The 22,313-nt window shown below is 44.0% G+C and overlaps 1 protein-coding gene across 3 annotated transcripts in view; it reads left to right on the forward strand.

Moving 5' to 3' along the window:
- CACNB4 (calcium voltage-gated channel auxiliary subunit beta 4) overlaps window positions 1-22,313 on the forward strand; it is a 109,706-nt gene that overhangs the window by 23,489 nt on the left and 63,904 nt on the right. Inside the window, exon 1 of one of the 3 annotated variants that reach the window (XM_018553599.1) lies at window positions 21,810-22,081. The exons of the other annotated variants lie outside the window; for them this stretch is intronic. Within the exon in view, the coding sequence (XP_018409101.1) occupies window positions 22,037-22,081 (45 nt within the window). The 5' untranslated portion in view covers window positions 21,810-22,036. Of the gene's footprint in view, window positions 1-21,809; window positions 22,082-22,313 lie in introns of those variants that run through there. 3 annotated transcript variants of the gene reach the window in all.

Genomic DNA, 22,313 nt, shown 5'->3' on the forward strand with positions numbered 1-22,313 from the left:
GAAATATTTGTCCTATTTTTTAACCTACTCCAAATACACAGTGGATTGGCTGCCATACCAGCGTAACTGTTACAAAAGGCAGAACTTTAGCCAAAAATAACAAGTTAAAAAGCTTCAGTCCAGCTATTTCCCCTGCATTACTTTTTCCGCTTCTAGATGTCCCCAGTCTGATAGCAGAATCCTTTAACCTACTGTATTTCCAAAAATGTATCTCTGTGATTGTAGTATTTCTTTTCTTGCCACTGCCGACTAATGTGGCTGCACATAGGCGTTTCCTATGTGAAATTATGGAAAATGAATGGGGTTTTTTTTATAATTTGCAGAGCTAAAAGATGCCTCTTGATTTCCCCTTAGAGATCTGCTGTAATGGTTAGTTATTGCGTGAAATTTGATGTGCCTGCAGTTCAAGTATCTGCCACTAGATGGCGGAAGAGTACTCTTTAATTTTTACTGGATTTCTCTCCCATTGCTATTTGCACAGTGTGCGCAGAACTGTGACAGTGCCCCAGTCTGTCCCCTCTATGTAGAGCCTCAGAAGACAATTCTACCTATTTATTAGCAAAATTAAATATGTAAAGCCAAAAGTTTTATTTTGTACTGAGTAGGTAATGGTTAAAATGACTGTCTCCCCTATTAGGGAAATTTCCTTCAAGCAATGATTAATCAGTATATGAATTCTTTTTTTACTTTACATGCATTTATTTTTCTCTAACTTTACTTGCAGGCCAAGCAATCCAGCAAAAGTGACATTTACAGGGATTGGGACCCGCTAGTAGGGTTTCACTGATACTCGTACTCGCCCAAACGCTCCGATACTTACCCTCGATACCGGAAGTTCTGGTCAGAGGGAGATTTCCCTCTGTGTCGCCTAGGAACATGGTAATGACTCACCGCCCGACTTCCTGATTGGCCTGGAAGTTGGCTGAATGCTGTTTGGCAGGCTCGATGCTGATTGGCTAGGAAGGCTGCTTCCTAGCCAATCAGCACAGATACACCAGAATCGGAATAAACTACTCCTTGAGTGATTTATGCAGATTCTGTTACATCCTTGCTAAGATGCAGGCCAGGTGGACAGCGTCCTAGCAACCTATGACGTCTAGCTGCACAGCACCATTGTCTGCTAGGACGCAGAGATTTCCCCCCACTCTAACTTTGCTATCAGCCATTAGGTCTTCAGTCTGATAGGTCAGTATTATTCAACCCACTTACCCTGAGTCCAGTTTGTCCTGGACCGATGCAGCCTGTGAATGGGCAGTGATGGGCTTATCATTCTGTCATTCCTCTTTCTCCTCCTCCTATCAACATGCTTCCTGTCAGCACATGGACTGATTGGTTATGTATGCTGCTTCTTCCTCTCACACTCCAGCCCTGCTGTACTGATATCAGGTCAAATTCAGGTATTTACACTGCTTGCATTTATAAACATACATGAAGGACCCATTCACACCAGCAAGTTGCTCTAAACACATGGCTGCAGGTGTGTGTTGACAGGCACAGTGCTGATGGGCTGATCCTGCAGTTTTGTTAGAGTGACAAGTGACATTTCATTAAGTTTTATGGCAGACCTGGGCATTTTATGGTCTCCAGGCCGTATCCGGCCCTTTTGTCCCTGTCCAGCCCGCAGTCTGGATATGGATCGATCGCCTACCACCACTCAGCTATGGCTGGCTGACAGTAGATACACCAGCCTCCAAGGCCCATGCACCCACTCCAAGCCATAGCCCAGCACAGGTTGGCAATTAAACCGCGTCCAGACCACGGTCCTCTTCAGTCCTTGGTGACTAGGGCCACCGAGCGGTCCTAGCAACCAGAGTTGTCAAATGTATTCCTGCCCCCAGCTTTACAAGAGAACAGAAGCGCACACTTACAATGTCTCTTGGTTTGGCCCTTCAGAACAGTCCTGTTGGGGCCCCATGAGAAAATGAATTGCCGACCCCTGTTCTATGGACACAGCGCGGTGCAACCTTTTTTCTGGGCACACCTCCCCAACGCGCTGCTGTGAACTATACCAATTTAAAACCAGGCAAATTGCCTTGTCAACAGGGTTATTCACTCAGCTGCCGAAGGCAGCCGAGTGAATAACCGAGCCGAGATGAAGTGAGCCGAATGCTGTTCGGCTATTCACTTCTGGCTTGTACGGCTGATTTCAGCTGTACTTTGGCTGAAATCAGCCGTACATTGCCTCTGTACAGCTGCCTTCGGTGAGCCGAACTTGCTCTGCATGTTCGGCTGAGCTGAAGTGCAGAAGGACTTAATAGAGTCTTCTAGCAGGTCCCGGCCAATGAATAACTGAGCAAAGTCGGCCGTGGCATCACAGCCGGCTCCGCCCAGTTCTTATTGTTTAATGACAGATCAGTGTCCCTAGGTCATTTGGGGGATGCTGATCTGTCATTACAACTGGGCGGAGCCAGCCGTGAGATCACAGCTTGCACCGCACAGCTGACAATTGCGGCCAGCACTGCTTTGGCTGTCAGTTCGCTCAGTCGTGCCGAAGCATATGCCCTGCTGTACAGGCTATAGTGAATAGCCCGTACAGCAGCCCTTCGATTTGACTGAACCAAAGGGCTCTGGCAGCCGAAGAGAGCCGAAGGATTAGCCAAAGCTACGGCTGGATCGTTCGGCTCCTTCGTGAATAACCCCCTATGTGTCTGGGCTGTGCTAGTAAAAGCATCCAGCGCAGATCCAACGCTTCTGATGTGAACGTGCCCTCAATGATGTATTTATGATTACAGAGCTGCAGTAACTTGTGTCTTTCATATCTGCCCAAAGTTTGACTTTAAATGGATCTTTCATCAGAAGGTGTAGAAAATTTCTTCCAGTAGCACTTCCAGTAATGAGCTGTTTGACCTCCCGTGGTTATTTTTAGCTTTTGTATTTATAAATGAAGAAGATAAGTGACGCTTAATGAATCCCGGCCAAAAATATTGAATTCATTTAGTGCAATCTCTGTCTTGCAGTCACTATTTTTGTGACTTTCACCGTGACGTATTTTGAGCTGTCTGTTTTGCCATCAGTGTCATTTAGAAAGTTAATTTTAGAAGCCATCAGAGCTGCAGCCAGCCAAAAATGAACCACGCACTTTCCTTACAGTAGAGGAGGGAAGAAGCACTGGAAGAATGATCACAGCGAGCAGCATGATCTGTTCGCAGGTTTTACATCATACAGCCTAGACAATCTGTACTTTGAATAATCAAAACGGTCGGCACTTACATAAATGGCTTTAAAGAAGTACTCCGGACAAGCAGCTAAATACACAATCCAGTTACAGTTATGTGAAGTGTTTTACCTGCCAAAGGAATTGTAACTTTCCTTAGGTATTCCTCAGATTTACACCTTCCTGCCAGATAGCACATTCAGGCTGGTGACCTGACTTTTCTTTACTGCAGTTAGGCAATAGAGACAGGTCACCACCCTGCCTAATACCTGTGATTGGACAGTGAAGGAGAGGGGAAGACTGATAAGGTCATATTTTTCCACTCTTCTCTTAAAGAGGAACTTTACTCATATCTTCAAAATAACAAATACACCTTTAGAAATGTTTAGTAATGACAATCTACAAACACATACTGCTAGATAATTGCCCTTCCCTCCTTACTTAGAGAGCCAGTTAAAAAAATATTCATATTCAAAGCCTTGGCTTCACTAGCTGCGTACCTGTTCCAGTTTAGTTACTTAAAGTATATATATGATCAAAAACTAAATCTGTATTTCCATATTACATTTCCCATTCCTAATAACCATATTGATGCAGAAGTTTGTAAGAGAAGGTGCCCATAGGATTTACTTCCTCAATGCACTGACACAGTTTCACTGTGAATATTCACTCCCTTGTGTCACAACACTCAGAGCTTGCCTTCTGAACTACAACTCAGCATCTCAAAAATGCAACATTATTATTGCTTGCTGGAAGCAATGCATGATAGGATATGTAGTCTTGAGAAATGGAGATTGCATCACACCAAGCAGCTGGGAAAGGGATGCAAAGCACACTGGGAATCCAGGAAGTTGGTGGAAGTGATGGGCAGACGGAAGGCAGCACTCACTACATAAAAGGGGTTTTCCAAGTAAGCTTTGATTGCATTATCAAAAACAACTCTAGTATGTATTCGTTTACAATGCTGATGTTATAACAGGAGAGATATGCTGGGACTTTACAATTCCTTTAGTAAGTAATGAGAGCCCTGGAATTTGCACCCCCTGAAATAAGTCAGCTTCACAATTTCCATTCCAAAATGTCCCCTTTAAGTCACAAGCAGCACATCCCATAAGAATATAAGGAGGCCGAGCCGATGTAGAGAGACCAAGCGGGCTGAGTTCATGGGATGTGCGGCGTGCGCATATATAGTGCAAGTTGGAGGATCTCTATCTGGGTCAGTAAGATTAATTTGCATCCTTGTAAGAAATGGTGCCAGTCTACCTTCTGCTACATTCTGGGTAGAAATCATTTCACATTCCTCTAACCTTTATTATTGTGTAGCAATACACAGTGGAAGTGACAATTAAACTGCATTTATATGACACGAAAACATGTTTGTTTATAACACACGCGACCCAGATGTATGTGAATTACCATTGATAGAGAGGATATCACATCTACAAAATATAACTGAGATTTGGAAGGTCGAGGATGTGAGCAAAGCTCGGTAACCCTTGGCAACCTATCACAATCCATCTAAAAATAAATAGCGAAAGTATAATCCAGCAAGGTAAGGTAAGGTGGGCCGCAGGGAACCAAAAATCCCTCTGCTGAACATGTATTCATGTTTCATGGCTCCACCCAGTATCCTAAAATGAGAAATAAAAATGAGGAATAATTTTGGTATTTTTCGGCATTTGTGATGGAAGGGCAAAGGTATGCAAATACCGTCTGTTCTTGAAAGGATATAATATGCTTTGCAATGGTTCAGGGAGGGCTTTTTGGTTAATTTTGGCCCACCTCACTATTATCTGTCCGGTTAAACTTTCATGTTGCTCTCCAAGACTATCTACTGTCTACTTCATAGACACCATTGCTTCCATGCACTGCATTGATGATGGCCAACAAGGCTGAAACAGCTGTGTGCATTTTAGAATAAATGGGGCTATATTATCAGACTATACGTGTATGATATACCAGCAGTTCTGGATGTGCAGTTGGCCACAGGGGCATTTTCAGGGAGCATTCGCTACCTGGCTCCTGGGATTATTCCAGGCTCCGTTCACACAAACAGCAAAGGAGCAGAAAAACAGGGGGTTGATCTGGGTTTTTACCACCTCCGAACATTCACCTTAAATAGTGGATGTCGAGTCTTGCACACATGCCGTGGCCCTGCTGCTTTGTGTCACAACAAATTTTGAACAGCATATTAAAAGCATGAAATCAATGGGACCATGCCGCAACCGAGTGGGGGCACAGTTGCCGTTCGATATTACCATACAAATGCCGCACTGGGATAAAAAAAGAAAAAAAACAGCATTCAGCAGGTGGCAGTGTCCCTTCCTGAATGCTTGGAAATCGCTGCTCTAGTGCAGGATTTTACAACTTTTTTTCAATCATGGCCAGGTGCGGCTTTACTCTCTCTGCTTCCCCAAGGCCAGGTTCCCTAATGTGCCCTCTCCCCGCCAAAATTCCCCCCAAATGGCGGGGCAGCAGAGTTGTTTTAAAAAAAAACTTTATTATCACTTGTACAGGACAAGTGGCGGCTTCCCCGCTCTACATTTAGCCCTGCTTGTCCAAAGCAGGGCTAAATGTAGAAATCAACTACCCGCTGGTCACCTGGAACTGCATGTCCCGGGCGGGAGATAGGAATTCCACACCCCTGCAGCCCCTCTACTCCCTGCTGCCCCGAGGCCGGTTCTCGGTTGGCCTTGTGGGAAATCCGGACCTGGTCATGGCAACCTTTAAAAGTATGCAAATTCTTGGGGCACCCCAATCTAAGATGTGATGGGCTTTAGGAGGGGGGATCCTATGCAAAACCAAAAAATTCTATGACAGAATAGATGTGTATGTCTCCTCCCGATGCTTCTACCTGCCTGTTAGCACTCTTGTCTAAGTGTACACTGAGCTGTGCATGTGCACACAATACCCACAGGACTATTCTGTGCCAGGACAGAGTAACTCCTGTGCACATGCGTGGGAGTAACATCACCCAGATCCATCCAACCAAGATAGCCAAAGCCTCCAATCCCAGAAGAAGACCGGGAGAAGAAGAAAGCGCCAGCGATGAAGGAATGGGAAAGGGGGGTTCAATGGCAGCAGAGGTGAATCTAAAAAAAATTGCACCCCTTGCGTCAGGGCTGAAGCTAGGGGGGGCTGTGGGGGCACGTGCCCCAGGTGCCGCTTTAGGAGGGACGCCACTGGGTGTGGAGATAGAGAACGTCTCCCTTGGGGGGGAGCAACTCTGAGCCTTTGCCCCCGGGTGACAGAATATCTAGCTTCCCCACTGCCTGGTGTCCCGACCAGCTCCTGGCAATCAGTGACATCACTGATTGCCAGGAGCTGGGCAAACTCTGGTCAAAGAGATGGAGGATATATGTAACGGCTATCCATGTCTCCCCCCACCCCGGATGTTAGCAACCTGGATGCTCTGGCCGCGGTCCTACCCAGGTCCTGGTAACCAGTTACATCACTGGTTGCCAAGAGCTGGGTGGGATGCCAGCCAGAGCATCCTGTTTGCATACACATCTCCCCGCCTGCCCTGGTTGCTAAGATGTGTATGGCCCTTACACGCCCGTCTCTTAGAAACCTGAGACGCTCTGGCCTGCGTCCTGCCCAGCTCCTACCAACCAGTGAAGTCGCTGGTTAGCAGGGGCTGGGCGGGGCGCCAGCCAGAGCTTCTCTGGTTGCTAAGAGCAGGGCAGTGAGATGTGTATGGGAGAGGGGTGGGAAGAGAGAAAAAATTAGCTGTCTCTGTGGGTTGGCTAACTTTCTGTGACTTCAAGTAACACCCAGGGCATGTGCCATATGTGCCATACCCTTGATACGCCACTTCATCACAGCACTGGAGGGGATTGCTTAGCTCGGTAAGTCCGCCATAATGTGCTAATATGCTGTGCACAAGAAGGCAAAGAGCTCCTGGGGGCCCCAATGTTTGCATTCGGTCTGGTTGTTTAGTTCCACTTTGGTAGAATAACTGTCACTTTTGGTTTTTGTTGATGGTAAAAAAAAAGAAACCAAAACCTGCTCATATTTAATCTCTTCTGATTCAGTTGTGTGTCCCAGCACCGTAGACTTATTTCCCCTGCCCGGTGTCACGGCACGTCCATGTTGTCTGCAGAGCCGCGATCTCCTGCAGTTACGATGAGATGTTTTGTAAAGAAGGTGAAACCTGCATAGATACCGAACCGCCTAAAGACAGTGAGCTGTGAGTCATGTCAGCGTGTCTCCCCCACACATCTGACTCGGTTTTTCATGAGAGTCCTTTTTCCTCCATAGACATATTGTCATACAGAAATAAAAAGTCCCTTTCTTTGTTGTATGAAAGCAAGATTCCAGCGACGCTCTCAATCCCGTCATCTGTGAATAGCTAGACAACTCTGCTTTAAATCTGCATTTAAATGCCTTACTTGGAAGTAAAGAAACAAAATGCCGCTTTTATGGGCCTGTAGTGGCCTGTCTCTAGCAGCATTCCACCGCTCTGGATTTTGGGCAACAAACTAGCCATCACACAACATGCAATTCATTTAAAGCAGGGGTAGCCAAACTCCGGCCCTCCAGCTGTGGTGAAACTACAGATCCCATGATGCATCTCTCTCCAGGAGTCATGTCTGTGGCTGTGAGAATATTGCAATGCCTCATGGGATTTGTAGTTCCACTACAGCTGGAGGGCCGGAGTTTGGCTACCCCTGATTTAAAGGGTATCTACGATGAAAAACTATAATAACTTTCCATACGTTCTATCCCACTCCTAATAACCATATCAATCTAGAAGTTTGTAAACTTAATTATTGAAGATGCCCAAAGGATGTACCTCCTCAATGCACTGACACAATCTCACTCAATTCCTTGGTGACTCAAGGAACATGCACTTTCTTGTGTCACCACTCTTGCACAGCCTGCCTTCTGAACTGTAACTCAACATCTGAACAATGTAACATTATTATTATTATTTATATAGCGCTGACAATTTATGCAGCACTTTACATAGTTTTACATTCCCTACCCTCAAGGAGCTTACAATCTAAGGTCCCCATCTCGCATACATACAGGGCCAACTTCGAGAGGAGCCAATGAACCTATCAGCATGTCTTTGGAGTGCGGGAGGAAACTGGAGTACCCGGAGGAAACCCACACAACCACAGGGAGAACATGCAAACTCCTTGCAGATAGTTCCCTGGCCGGGATACAAACCTGAGCCCCCCAGTGCTGCAAGGCAGGAGTCATGTCAGGAGCGCTAACCACTACGCCACTGTGCTGCCCCATTTCAATCTCAGAACTGAATGGACAGAAATGCAAAACATTTGGCAGGTAGAATAGATCCCTTATACATATTAAATCTATGTTTCTAGATGTTTGCCTGGAGCTCAGCTTTAAATATCAATAAAAAAAAAAAAAATTCCACACCTATGCAATATTAATATTTGTGAATTGACCATTTTGATAAGAAAAGTATTGTGAGGTGTAATAATGAGCACAGTGAAAACAGAGCATGCGTCTTAGTGAATTGACCCTTAAGCATGTTTATGTGAAGTGTTCTAGTGCTGACAGTTATTAAATATTCATGTGAAGTCTGGGTTCATTATCCTACTAAGAAACTGTGTTTCTTTGAAGTCTTATCAACAGTGAATGTTCCAATGTCTGCATTACAACAAAAAGTGAGACTATAGACCCTCCATCGGTACAAAAACACGCACCCATTGTGAAAGAAAATCTAGCTTTCGGCTGCAAAGATGCCTACAGGGATCCCAACCTGAAATAAGTCATTTCAGGGAGGTGCCCTTCTCATTTCAGGGAGGTGCCAAGAAGCTAATGCGTCCCATGCTATCTGCTGTTTTTTTAGTGTTCCGACAGCTGCTGACGTCAGAATAAAAAAAAAAAAACCAGCAGGAATGAATAGCTAGATTGCTATTACTGGCTATTTCAATTTGCAATAGCAAGCTGGCTTTTGCACCCGCCCTCTGCTGCTGTCAGTCAGTAAAGGAGGACCTGATGGAGAACAGGTCCCCCTTTGCTGATTGAGAGCAGCAGTGGGTGGGTGAAATAGCTAGTCTGCTATTGGCTTTTTTAATAGCCAATAGCAATCTAGCTATTCGTTCCTATGCCGTTTTTGTTTTCTGACTGACGGTGGCCCCGATGTCAAGAAAAACAATAAATAAATACAACAGATAAAGGTTTAGGCCCCATTCACATTGAGCGATTCGCAAATCGCGCGTTTGTTGCACGATTTGCATTTTGTGCGATATCGCGCAAATGCTTGCATTGAGCAAGCTAGAATCGCGGCAAAATCCGCTCCAAAAAGGGTCCTGCTGTACCGACGCACGACCCGCGACGGACAGAGCCCTATTGAGATGCATTGTAGAGCTATATTGCGCGGTAAATAGCCGCGATATTGCGGGAATTAAAGCGCGATAAATCGCTCAGTGTGAATGGGGCCTTACTCTGCTAGATAAAGCAGAGTAAACTGTTCAGGGAGAAAGTGTTTCTCTCCCTGGTGTCAGGGAGCCGCTATCTAATAGAGGGAGACTCCGGGAACATCCGGGAGAGTTGAGATGTCTGCGTATATTAGAGTTGGCCTTGTAAATACAGTGTTGGAAGAGAAATACTTGAGGAATGATGTAAGAGAATCTATCAGGACAGAAATATTGGAAAATCCAATGCTGACTTGGTTTGGATGGTGCAGGTTTCAGGGCTGTCATCCTCATCCATTCTTCACTAGGCCTATACAGTAACATTAAAGCTGAACACTGGGCATTAGACAAAAACTACCCTTGGAGGTGGGCCCCGCTCACACTGGAAGGGTAGCTACAATAGACGCATTTTAACGGATACCTTAACTTCTATTGAAATTTCTAGTTGCCCATGTGTCATGTTCATTCAAAGGTTTCAATATCTTTGAAGCAAAAATGGCAGCCATTCAAATCAATTTATAGCTAGCAAGGTGAAAAATGCACAGAGTAAAACTGGCCATACACTGGTATTCTCTTCCCGTGAATGACAAAAAACCTTGGTTTCCCCTATCCATGCTAACAGTGTGAATGGGGAAATCACCCCCTTCAGCCGGCCTATTGTATTCTGACAGCGGCAGGTGTGGTGCTGTCAGAATACCCGAGCAGTGATTGTGATTTCAGCTGTTTGGCTGAGATTGTTTCATTTGGGAACAGTTCCTTTGCCAAAAGTCCACTGAAAAATGTCCTTTGGTCAAACAGTTGGGGGGTCCCAATGGGGCCGCTGTCAGGGTTTCTTACCCTTCCTTGACCGGTTGAGCTGCAGCCTGTTTTCTGTTGCAGTGTGTCTGACAATGTTCACTCCCTGTGCCGCCCCAACAGGGGCATAGAATATGAGATGCATAGCCTCAGTTAATATTAGCATTGTTATATAGGTTAGAATTTATATAGTGTGATTTGCCTAACTATTTTCTCATAGCTAAATCCATGTGTTATCCTATTCTGCCATCTAGTGGCCTTTTGTTGTAATGTACATGTCTTTCTGTAATTATTCCTCATGTGACGACGTATTTTCCCCTAGTGTACGCCCCTTCCTTCTTCCTGTGTGCAGTACTTCCTGTGTCATGGCCACAGTGAACAGCCACATGTAACAAGGACACATATGTAATCTGCACAGTACGTAGGAAAGGCATCATCTTTTGACCGCACAATACTATAACTGTTCATCTGCTGTTCCTATCATCTGCTGTAACCTGATGTTAAAGAATAAACACCTCTTTTGAATGAATCGGTATTGACGGGTTCAGATATCTGACGAGGATTGTCCGCAGTGAGTATATCTGCTTATACAGGCCAGGCATAGAGGTCTCAGCAAGGGATATATTTCGCTATCACAACGATCGGAGTCAGAATACTCCCGCCCCCCCTTGACGCCCTTTTATGACCAAACCCATAAACATCATCATTCTGCAACTCCTGGCAACTTCCTGTCTCAGAGTGATGATGCAACACCAGTTCACTATTTAACCATCAGCTTGTCCATTCAGTCTCTGCCCTTGCATGTGTTCAGATCTACCAAGTGCTCTGGTGTTGTCCCTGGTTGCCGTGTATGACCCTGGCTGCTCTGGCTGACAGATCTCCTGGTTCCTGACTCTGGCTATTGTTTCTGTTCATCCTGCTCTCAGTCTTCCCTGACCTGGTTCGGCTGACTACCCGCTTTGGCATCTGACCTCCGGCTTGGCACAGACGAAGTCCAATGTTTTTTGCCATTTTGTTTATTGTTATTTTCAGTAAACTTTTTTTATCTGTTTTCTTGGTTCTCTGACAGCCACACACTACTCAAACTTTGGCCTGGTCAGAAATTTGACCGGTGCATGGCCAGCTTTACCAAACCACGGGCGACTTTTATTAGCTAGCTATACATTGATTTGAACGGCTACCATTTTTTAAATAGTGTTGATATATTTACAAATCGTTACAATAAAAAAATAAAAAACCCTCTGGGGGGAATTTATCAAAACTGGAGCAATCACAATCTGGTGCAGCTGTGCATGGCAACCAATCCGCATCTCTCTTCAGTTTGTTCAGTTAAGATTTGAGATTTAAAGAGAGAAGCTGATTGGTTGCCATGGGCAACTGCTCCAGATTTTGTATGCTTCGATTTTGATATATTCCCTTCTCTGTGTTTGTAACCCAAATTTTGTAAACAGTTTATAATTGGTTTTGTTGTGTTGAGTAGCTGCATTGATGATTTTGGTACTACTTTGAGTCATTGACCTATAACATGTATGCTATTTAGATGTTCTGACTTAATTGGGACTTGCTTTATTCTCCTTCCTGGCCAGTGAACTTGTAGAAAGCCAGGCAGCTAGCATTTTCAAAGAGAGATCAGAAATGGCAGGCCTTCATATTTCTTGAAAGCCTGTGCAAACCAAAAAAAATACCCTTGCAGTGGGAACTCACTTCAAGGGTTAAATGCTAATTTTTGACTAGTGGAGTAAAGCAGATTGTAGTTGTAATGTCTTCCTTATATTGTAAAGCGCTGCACAAACTGTTGGCGCTATATAAATCCTGTAGAATAATAATAATAATAACACACCTGATCCCTGCTCCCGCCGACTCCCTTCGGGCTGCTAGACCATCCTCTTCTCTCCTTCACTCCGGCGGTCTCAGTATCGCTGATGTCATCATGCATAATGCCGGTGCCATAGACCTGCAATAGTTGTGAGGACACAGAGGGACATTCCGCCAACTGGAGCAGAGGGAAAGAAGAGGACATTGCTGACCGCGGTTGGAGCAGGGATCAGGTAAGTAAATGCTTTACTCCAGTCCCCTAGATAAAAACAAGCGCTTAACCCTAACAGTGCGGGGGTACCTCACTGCAAGATGAGTTTTTTTGGTTTGCCCGGAGATTGGCTTTAAGCAGGGGCGTCCCGAGGTCGGGTGACACCCCGCCGTGACCTCATCGCGCATGCACGTGACGCCATCATCGCGCATGAACATGACGCCATCATCGCGCATGAACATGACGCCATCATCGTGCATGCGCAGTCATCTTATGGACACTTGCCGGTGGCCATCTTGGTGATTGGCGCCGGCAGAGAGAGGAGGGGAAGTCCATCCAGCGGGATAAGGTATGCCGCCTGGTCCCCTCCTCTCTCCTAACACTGTCGGGCTCTCGGTCAATGACCGAGTGCCCGACTTTTCAGAGGGGCTGACATCAAAATGACTGCCAGTCATTTTGGTGCCACTCCTCCAATGGTGGCACCCGGGTGCGAACTGCACCCCCCTTGTGATACCACTGGCTTTAAGTACATGTTTAATAAGGAAGAAAGTATAGGGATGTCAGCCCCAAAACTCACATGTTTAAAACAAGTTGGCAAAGGCAAAGGCCACTTTCTACAGTCACAGGTTCACTTTAAAAAGAAGAATGTCTGCGGCTTTAGCATCCTATCAGCACAGTATTCATGCGTCCGCTTCTGATTTCAGCTGTAGACAGAACAGAGAGCTCTGGTCCTGTCTATTAATAGCTACAGATAAAGACATCATTACCCACCAGGTACAAAGGAATATTCCGGTAACAGCCAGAGAATGGATAACGAGACCTTGCATTAAGTTCATTTTAATTCTACTGTGGAGCTGTGAATCGCAGCAAAGCTGAAATGTGATGATGTGAGAATATGGGCTGCTTAGCCTGCGTTGTGACTAAGGATGCCACCTGATCGGAGCTTTACTTGCCAGCAGGGCCGGATTTCCCACAAGGCCGCCGAGGCCCAGCCTCGGGGCAGCAGGGAGTAGAGGGGCAGCAGGGGTGTGGAATTCCTATTGCCCGACACCCATGACATGCAGTTCCAGACACTAGGCGGGTAGTTTTTTCTACATTTAGCCCTGCTTTAGGCAAGCAGACCTAAATGTCAGTGGGGAAGCCGCCACTTGGTTTGTACAAGTGATTTCAGCAATTTCACTTTTATGCAGCCTGCAGGTCTGTCCTCGCTGGCCGTCTCACTCCCCGCCATAGTTTTCGGGGTCCACCACTCTTCTGGGATGGAGAGCGGGGAGCAGAGCAGGACATTCTCCGCTATGCTCCGCGTTAACACTCGCAGCCTTCCCATGTCAGCTGCCACAGGAGAGCCAGCACAGTACTGGCTCAATCTCCTGTATTGGAAGCGACAGGCTCAATAAAGAGAACCTGTCACCTGCAAATGCTATCAAATGCTATTGTTAGCTCCTGTGCGATAGCAATAAAGTTAAGTGAAACAAAATAAATAAAAATTTTGTCAAAAAATAATAAGAAATTATTTAAATATTGTTTTAACAAAAGTGATAAAGTAAAAAAATAAAACAAAAATTATAAAAAAATAAAAAAGTCACAGATAATAAGAAAAATTAAAATTTGAAAAAGTAAAAAAATTAATTAAAATAATAAAAAAAGTGACAAAGAAGGAAAACAATAATAGACAAAAAAGGAAAAAAATACATTAAAACCAACCCTGCCGCCCCTGCCATTTGGTTGATATTCTCCTTTTGGTGGGAGGGGGGGTGCATTGTAAATTCAGCCCTGCTTACTAGGCTGCCAACAATGGGTCTTGCTGCCGGTGTTCCTAATTAGAAATTAAAAATCTGGGTTCAGTTTTACATTTTACAGAAAACTTTGTGGCTAAATTGGGAAATGGGGAAAGGGGGAATGGGTAGAAGAGGTGTTTGAATGGAGAGTGCCACACCCCTGGTTTTATGTTGCAAAAAGAGGGTATACTCTCTGATCTGTCTTATGCTGTGTCTTCTGTATCCCACGGTGTCTGTGCGGGTGCACGCTGCCGGGCTGCGTGCATTGACTTGCACTGTGTCTCTCCCCTTCTCCTGGCTGAAGATCTCTGCTGTGCATGTGCCCGCACCATGATCCTTCACGGCTGCTCGGGAATCTTCAGATCTACGGACAGGAGCGAGCGGCGGAGACAGAGCTTAGTAATAACCTGTTTGATAACTTTTTAAGTTTTTTTTAATGTCCTTGCATATGTCTACTGTTTGATAGCAGTAGATATATGCAAAAAAACCCCCAAAAACTGAAGGTTTAATAACACTTTAAGGAAAGGCTGTTTTGCAGTCCAAAGAGATAGCTGGAAAGATTTGACTTGCTGACAGTAAACAGGCAGAGAGCACAGGAAGTTATCAAGATTTGTGGCAGGATTACCAGGTATTTTTTCTTTGGACTTCATGAACACATTTCAATGGTGTATTTGTAACAGACCAAAATGAAGCAAACAAGTGAAGCTCAATGTTAGGTTTTACATACATCTTACGTGAACCTGACATTTTGAAGTTTAAGAGGAAGTTTAGGAAGAGAAATATATAGATTGCCTTTATGTGGCTTCCTCTTCTGGAAATGCTGCTTTCAATCAACATTCCGATCATCTGTCAGATAGAAGGTACAAAGTGTAATACATTTATACAGTACTTACAGTCACCATAGTGCCCCCGATTGTCATGTTCACAGGGAGGTGACATTTGAAAATTTTTTGGTAGTTACAGAAATTCATAGCTGGCTATAGGTTGGGGAAAAAAAGGAGATTGTTTTACTACATTAAAGAGACCCTGTCATCGGACCATTCATTTAAATAACAATCTTCCCATAAGATTTGATGTGCATTTAACAGAAGCTAATGCATTTCATGCACCTGTAAAAGCCTCCATTGTGTAGACATTTAAAGCTGTTGCTGGACACCACCATCTTGGATGTGATATCAGCAGCCGCAGCAGACTCAGACTTGCTGACTGCTCCTTCTGCCAAGTGCTAGTTGCCTGCCTACTAGCTACAACTTTTGTAGTCAAAGACTTGAACACAGATTAGGAGCTCTGATTTCACTCCGTCTTTCGCAAAGCTACATGCTTGTTTTTAGGACTTGTTCACACCAAATCCGAACCAGATCTGGATGAGTTTCTGCATATGCAGTGCGTTTTGAAGCATTTGTTATGCATTCCAGGCTGGTTTTTCTTAGCCTAAAATGGGCTTTCAGGTGTAGTCCTGTGCGATCCAGAGCATTTGCATACATTTTGATGCATTTGCATGCATTTTGGTGAGTTCCAGAGCAGAAAAAATAGGGCATACTGCAGTTTTTTCACATGCACTGGAACTGAATGCTGTGGTGTGAACTAGAGCCCAAAATACTATTGGAAAACATTGGATGCACTTTTGATGCTTTCTGTAACTGCTCTGCTCTGCAACTGCTCCATACTTGGTGTGAACAAGCCCTCAGATAGTTCCTGATTAGTGGCTCAGAAAGCACTAAAGATAAACAAAATCATGCAACTAGCATTTCCCAGTGGAGGTCAGAAATGTCAACTTCTGTATTTCTCTCGGGTCTACTATTCACCTAAAATCCAACCTAGGAGGAGAATGCTGAGTGATGGAGACATTGGCTCGTTATTGTGCTGCTTCTCTGTTTACTGTCCAGTGACAGACTGGAGGAGGGAATTGCAATTATTACATAACTGCAGCTGAGAAAAATCAGGTCCCGTGCCCAGCCTGTGTAGCGGAACTGTGTAAATCTCAGGACTGGTCAGTAAGAAATTTGAATCCTTTGGCAGATAAAATAGTTGACTTTTATGTATTACATCAACGTATTTAACTGTTTGTGTGGACTCCAGCTTTAATCTGCAATGGAGGGGACAAGCAAAGGCAAAACATTATTTTGTTTTTCCTGAATAGCATTTCCTGAATAGAATTTTAGCAGCTCGGCCACTGTAATGGAAAAATGTAATAGTGTTAATTGCTTACACTCAATGACTTTAGGAGCTCCTCGTTCTAATACAATATCCCATTTTTCTATTAGGCTGGCGTTTTCCTTTAAATACCTGGGATTTCTACCTCTGCTCTGCTTTTCTTCATCCAATTTGTCAAAGTCTATCTGAAACGAGCCCGATATTGACAAAATTGGAGAAAAATGAGCAACGCTTACATTCAAGGCTCGCCACGTCAGAGGAGACGCTGGTGAAAGTTTATGCGGCTGCTACAAGTAAATGAATGTGCTGGGATGAAAAATGACAAATGTTTCTAAAAAGTCATTTTATGGTCTCATAAAGTTAATTGGTCCCGACTTCAATTATACCTTAAGCTAGAGCCAGTGAAAAACAATGTAATCAATAGAAGGATATCCGTGGTGCTATAATTGCTGTCTCTGTCAGCTAGGAGCTGGAGTTTGGACAATGGGGGCCGTGGGGGGGTCAATTAGGTGTTTAGCTGGTTATTGATGGTGGATGTGCATTGCTCACAACTGTCCCTCTTTTGGACACATGTCCCCCATTTATCCACAATTGGTCCTCTACTTAGGTGCAGTGTATACAGGTGAAACTCGAATAATTAGAATATCGTGCAAAGTTCATTTATTTCACTAATGCAACTTAAAAGGTGAAACTAATATATGAGATAGACTCATTACATGCAAAGCAAGATAATTCAAGCCGTGATTTGTCATAATTGTGATGATTATGGCTTACAGCTCATGAAAACCCCAAGAACCCCAAATCCACAACCTCAAAAAAGTAGATTATTACATGCAATCAATAAAACAAGGATTGTACATAGAACAATATCGGACCTCTGAAAAGTACAAGCATGCATATGTACTCAGTACTTGGTTTGGGCCCCTTTTGCAGCACTTACTGCAATTACTTTTGCACGATATTCTAATTATTCGAGTTTCACCTGTAGATCTGTTTCATGCTATTCAAAAGAAAACTTGTCACCAACAAAAGAACACCTGCGTATGTGGTGAACTAATTTTATCAAATATATGTCTCTCGATGCCTGGACCAATGATAAAATTTGTGATGAGTGGATCGAATTGCCCAAACCAAAATTAGACCCATATTGGACTAATTCACAGCAAGTGAATGTTTGCTGGGGATTGCTGATCCACCAGGTGAACAATCTGCTTAGAATGATATCGAGATGCTCCATACAGGCAGAAGATGAGTAGTGAACTAAAAAAAAAAAGAGGCAACAATGGCCACGAGAGAGTGTAGAGTAGTTTTTGAAAAAGTGAGCTGACTGTGAGGAGAATAAAATGTAACGTATACGTGTGCTGTAATTTGTAGGGTTGTTAGATACCCATATAGGGTCAAGTAACCAATTTAGAGCCTGCGGATTATATGGCTGCCTCTACGTACAATGTGGTGAGGGGATGCTTGTCGGGGGGTTTCTGGATAATCCTTCAGGTCTGTAGATTGGATTCCAGACATTTTGGTGAGAAGAATCAGGCCCCAAAAAAGGAACCAGGAGTGGGGTCAGCAGAGGTGCCCATATTAGAAGTAAGTGCTGACAAGGCTAGTCTTCAAAAGCAGTAGTTGTTTAAAAGTAGGTACGACACACTGTCAACTTGTTTTGTGGCTCTTTGGTGGCCATTTTGTCAGGTCTTGGGTGTAAAATACATTTTAAGAGGGGAGGAGCAGCGCTCATTGACACAACTGGCAGTGCATTGGGACGGTGTACCGGATTTTATGATCAATAAACACATACTACTTTGAAGACCAGCCTTGTAAGCACTTTCTTCTAAAACAGATGCCCCCACTCTTGGTTTTATTTTTGGGGCCTGATTCTCCAATCTGCTTCGTCCACTTTGTGAGAATAGAATGCCAGCGCTCTCATCTATCCTCTAAAATATCCTTTATTGATGTTCCGAGTAATACATAAAAATAACCACTAATTAGATATAACTAAAGCTGGCCATACACCTATAGATTATCTGCAGATTTTCTAGGGGCCGATTGCAGCGCGTATCCATTGGTATTCCCAAGTGTTGCTCGGGGTTAACAAAGCGGTAACCCCGAGCCACACTCGGGAATACAGCGTAGGTCTTACCTTGTCCGCGATCCCTGCTGTGTCCTCCGGCCGCTGCCGGTTTCCGGGTTCCGTCCCTTGCAAGCGTCCGCGTCGCAGGGGGGCGGAACCGGTGGGAAGTTTGAAAGCTAAAAAAAAAAAAAAAAAAAAGGATAGAGAAAAAAACAAAATCATACCGCCAGGGAGGTATAAAAATGAGCGTCGAACGCGCGTTTCACTGAACTAAAATACGTGCTAAAAACGAGCTGAAAACGGGCCTATAGTAACGCCCAGGTGTGAACGCAGCATTAAGGATGTTTTGGAGGATAGAGGCATATGCTGGCATTCTTTGCTTTCTATTGGACTGTTATTGGGGAAGCAGAGTCCATGTCTGGGCACTGGTAAGGAGTATTCATGCAGGGCTTTATCTGAGGTGTGTAACAGCCATGCTAGGCTTATGGACAAACGCTTAGTTAGCGAACTAGCAAAGGTAAATTTTCAACTATTAATCAGTTTGGTTGGGATTTCCACACTCCACTCCATCATCTGTGACCCAATAGGAATCCCACTCCATATGTCAGAGGGCTCAGATGCTATTGCCCACCCTGTGATGCCATTGTCCTATAACAGAAGATATAATACTGGAGGTCAGTGAGTGAGGGGTTTGGGACAGTGCAGACTTCTCTACTGAAAGTATATGTATTTTAAAATTGTTTTTGCCTAGAGTAGGAAGGGGTAAAACCCTTTGTCAAGTCATTATTACCCTCTGCCTTTGTCCTGGTGACCATTGCCACAAAGGCAGAAACCGAGGAATCCAAAATGTTTGAGTTGTCACTAGAGCTAGACATGAAGGAAAATCCTCTAATGGGGACAACTGTTCCTAACATGGGAATTCCAAAACACACAAACACACACACAATGCTGCTCTCTGCATCATTTATGAAAGCCCATGGCTGGAAGAAGATCCGAAGAGCAAGAGAACCTTGCACATGAAGTGGCCAGACTGAAGACTACCAAAAGAGTTTTGAAAGAAAGCATAGTTACATAGTTACATAGTATTTGAGGTTGAATAAAGACATTAGTCCATCAAGTCACATGACATACATATGGGGGATGCTTATTGGGGAAGGGGCCTGGAGCCCAGAGTTGGGCTTTAATATTAGCACTAACCATAGGCCAGCCCTCATTATAAGACAGCTTCTGGGCATTTAGGGATTTGGTTAAAATATATGTAAACCCAATCACAAAAATCTTATCTAGGTTTTAGCATGGTAATTTAATTTCCTAAGTTATTTTCAATAGTTTAAAATCCATCGCTTTGATTATAATAATATACGGTGATCCTGCCATGAAGGTCCTGGTTCATAAACAAGCTCTTATAAGGTGACAACATTTTGTCCCTGTCTCTCCATTGTGTTCCTGCGTTGTCATCCTGTCACGCACTCTGACACTCTGAGAGTGTGCACTACAAGATGCTCATTAGACGGGCGCATGGCTGAAAATTTTGTTTTGATTACGTTTCGATTCTGATTTTTTTTCCGTTTTCTGAAATTCGGATCCGTTCGATATTCGGATCAATCCGCAGTTTTTGCTTTCAGAATTCGGATCTATTTGAATCTATTTGGATTGAGTTTAGTATCTTGTTAAACATAAAAAAAAAAAAAAACAGCATGGTTTAGTAGGAATTTTAGACCTCATGCCAAAAAAAAAAAAAAGCGTGGGGTCCCCCCATATTCATACCCGTGCCTTTAAGTCTGGTAGAAATTTTAGCCCAAAATCCCTTACCAGACACCCTGTTCCGAGCAGCAGCCTGGCAGAGCTGGAAAGGTGGGGGTGATTGTGCCCCCCGTGTACCATACCAGGCCACTTGCCAACACATGGCAGGGTCCCCATGTTGATGAGAACAAGGACCTCTTCCCCATAACCCTGGCCCGGTGGTTGAGGGTATCTGCGGGCAGGGGAGCTTATCTGAATCTGGGTTCTCCCTTTCATGCAGACGAATTTCTGAAATTGCTTATTTTCCGCAGAATCTTAATTCAAATACAAACGAATGCACAAGACTAATGCTCGTTATGCAGACACCCCAGTAAATCCACCCCGGAGAAACAGCCTGCAGCAGTTGTTGAAATGCATGGAGGCAGAAAGTGCCTGTAAAGAGGATGCAGGGGATCAGCGGTGCTGATGTGCAACAAAGGATGAAAAAAGGGAGACATATACTGTATATCGTGTTTAATATACACACTATGAAATTCCTAAAAAATGTTGTCGAAATCTGTCTCCCATCCGTGCCACAAATGGAGCAGCTTGCGACCAATTCATTCGGTAAGCTGTGTGTGAATCTGTTGCAAAATTTTGTCTGCGACGCAATGCTTACACGTGCGGTACCATTAACTCTCATTTACCTCCACTTTCCTTTCACCTATAGAATGGTCTTTCCTACAGAATTTGTCGCAGCCATAGGGTGACAATGTAAAAATATTGCACATAGGAACTACCCGAATTTGTTGCACGCGTCGGAACTAGCAAGAAAAACTGTTGCACGGCTTTCATGAATTTGGCGCGGGACTTTCTAATATGGCCACGATGCCAGACACCCCCCGTGCTAAATAGCGTTCAATTAGGGTAACTTATACTTTAATGTAGGGTAACTTATACTTTAATATAGGGTAACTTATACTTTAATGTAGGGTGACGTATACTTTAATGTAGGGTGACGTATACTTTAATGTAGGGTAACGTATACTTTAACATAGGGTAACTTATACTTTAACGTAGGGTGATGTATACCTTAAGATAGGGTAACTTATACTTTAACGTAGGGTGACGTATACTTTAAGATAGGGTAATGTATACTTTAACGTAGGGTAACGTATACTTTAACGTAGGGTAACGTATACTTTAATGTAGGGTAACTTATACTTTAATGTAGGGTAACTTATATGCTAACATAGGGTAACGTATACTTTAACAAAGGATTACGTATACTTTAACGTAGGGTAACATATACTTTCAATGTCACGTTTCCAAATGTTTAATAAAGTGGTCATTTTTATTGCTGTGTTATTGAAACCAATACAAAGGCAAGTGTACAAGTCTATGGTCTTTTATAATAGTATCAATCAGAGATGGGGGGGATCCGTCAGCTTAGCATCAATGAGTTCAAGTATAACAGGTGCACTTTAAAGAGAAAGGAAGAAAAAAAACACAGTCTTAAGTGAGAATTAACACAGAGAGAAAGAGAAAAGGGGGGGGGGAGCAAGAGGAATCTTGCATTTTACAGTGTAAGCCCTGTGCTTGCACTATCAAAGCAGATGTACTTCCAGCTGAGCGAATCTAGCCAATCACAGCACACATTCCTAGGTCTCTCCTCGCCAGTCCTTGCTGGGGAAGGGTTCGTTTCATGCTCAGAATTTGGAAGACAGATAAAAATGCCAGCTCTAAACTGCCTCTAGGGATCACCTCCCCTCTATAATATGAATGAACAGCATCTTGGCTGGGGCATCCAAACACACACACGAAAAATTGACAGCGCAGCCTTGGTGCTATCTTGAGGCCTTGCCTATATCTCTTCCCCTTCCCCCGGCAGTGCTGTGTTAGCTCCTTGGTTTCTGCATTGGAAGGTGCACTGGATTCTGGACCTCCATGTACGACAATTTGTACCTGCATGGATTTGAAGATTCGGAGGCGGTAAGCATCTCTAGTCATTCCTTGCATCCTTCTAGCTTGTGCAGAGGCAAAATAGATGCTTGCTTAAGTGCAGTCGACGTGTGCCCTGCCATCGAAAAAATTGTCATTTGCATCCTACCGGTCCATTACGAAAGAGGAAATTTGCATTGATGCTTTTTGTGTGCATGTGTGTGTGTGTTTGCTTTTGTGCTTCCTGTTTTATTATTATTATTATTAGTAGTAGTATTATTAT

The sequence above is a fragment of the Nanorana parkeri genome, unplaced genomic scaffold, assembly GCF_000935625.1.
Source record: "Nanorana parkeri isolate BGI_ZX_2015 unplaced genomic scaffold, ASM93562v1 scaffold125, whole genome shotgun sequence".
In the NCBI taxonomy this organism is placed as follows: Eukaryota; Metazoa; Chordata; class Amphibia; order Anura; family Dicroglossidae; genus Nanorana; species Nanorana parkeri.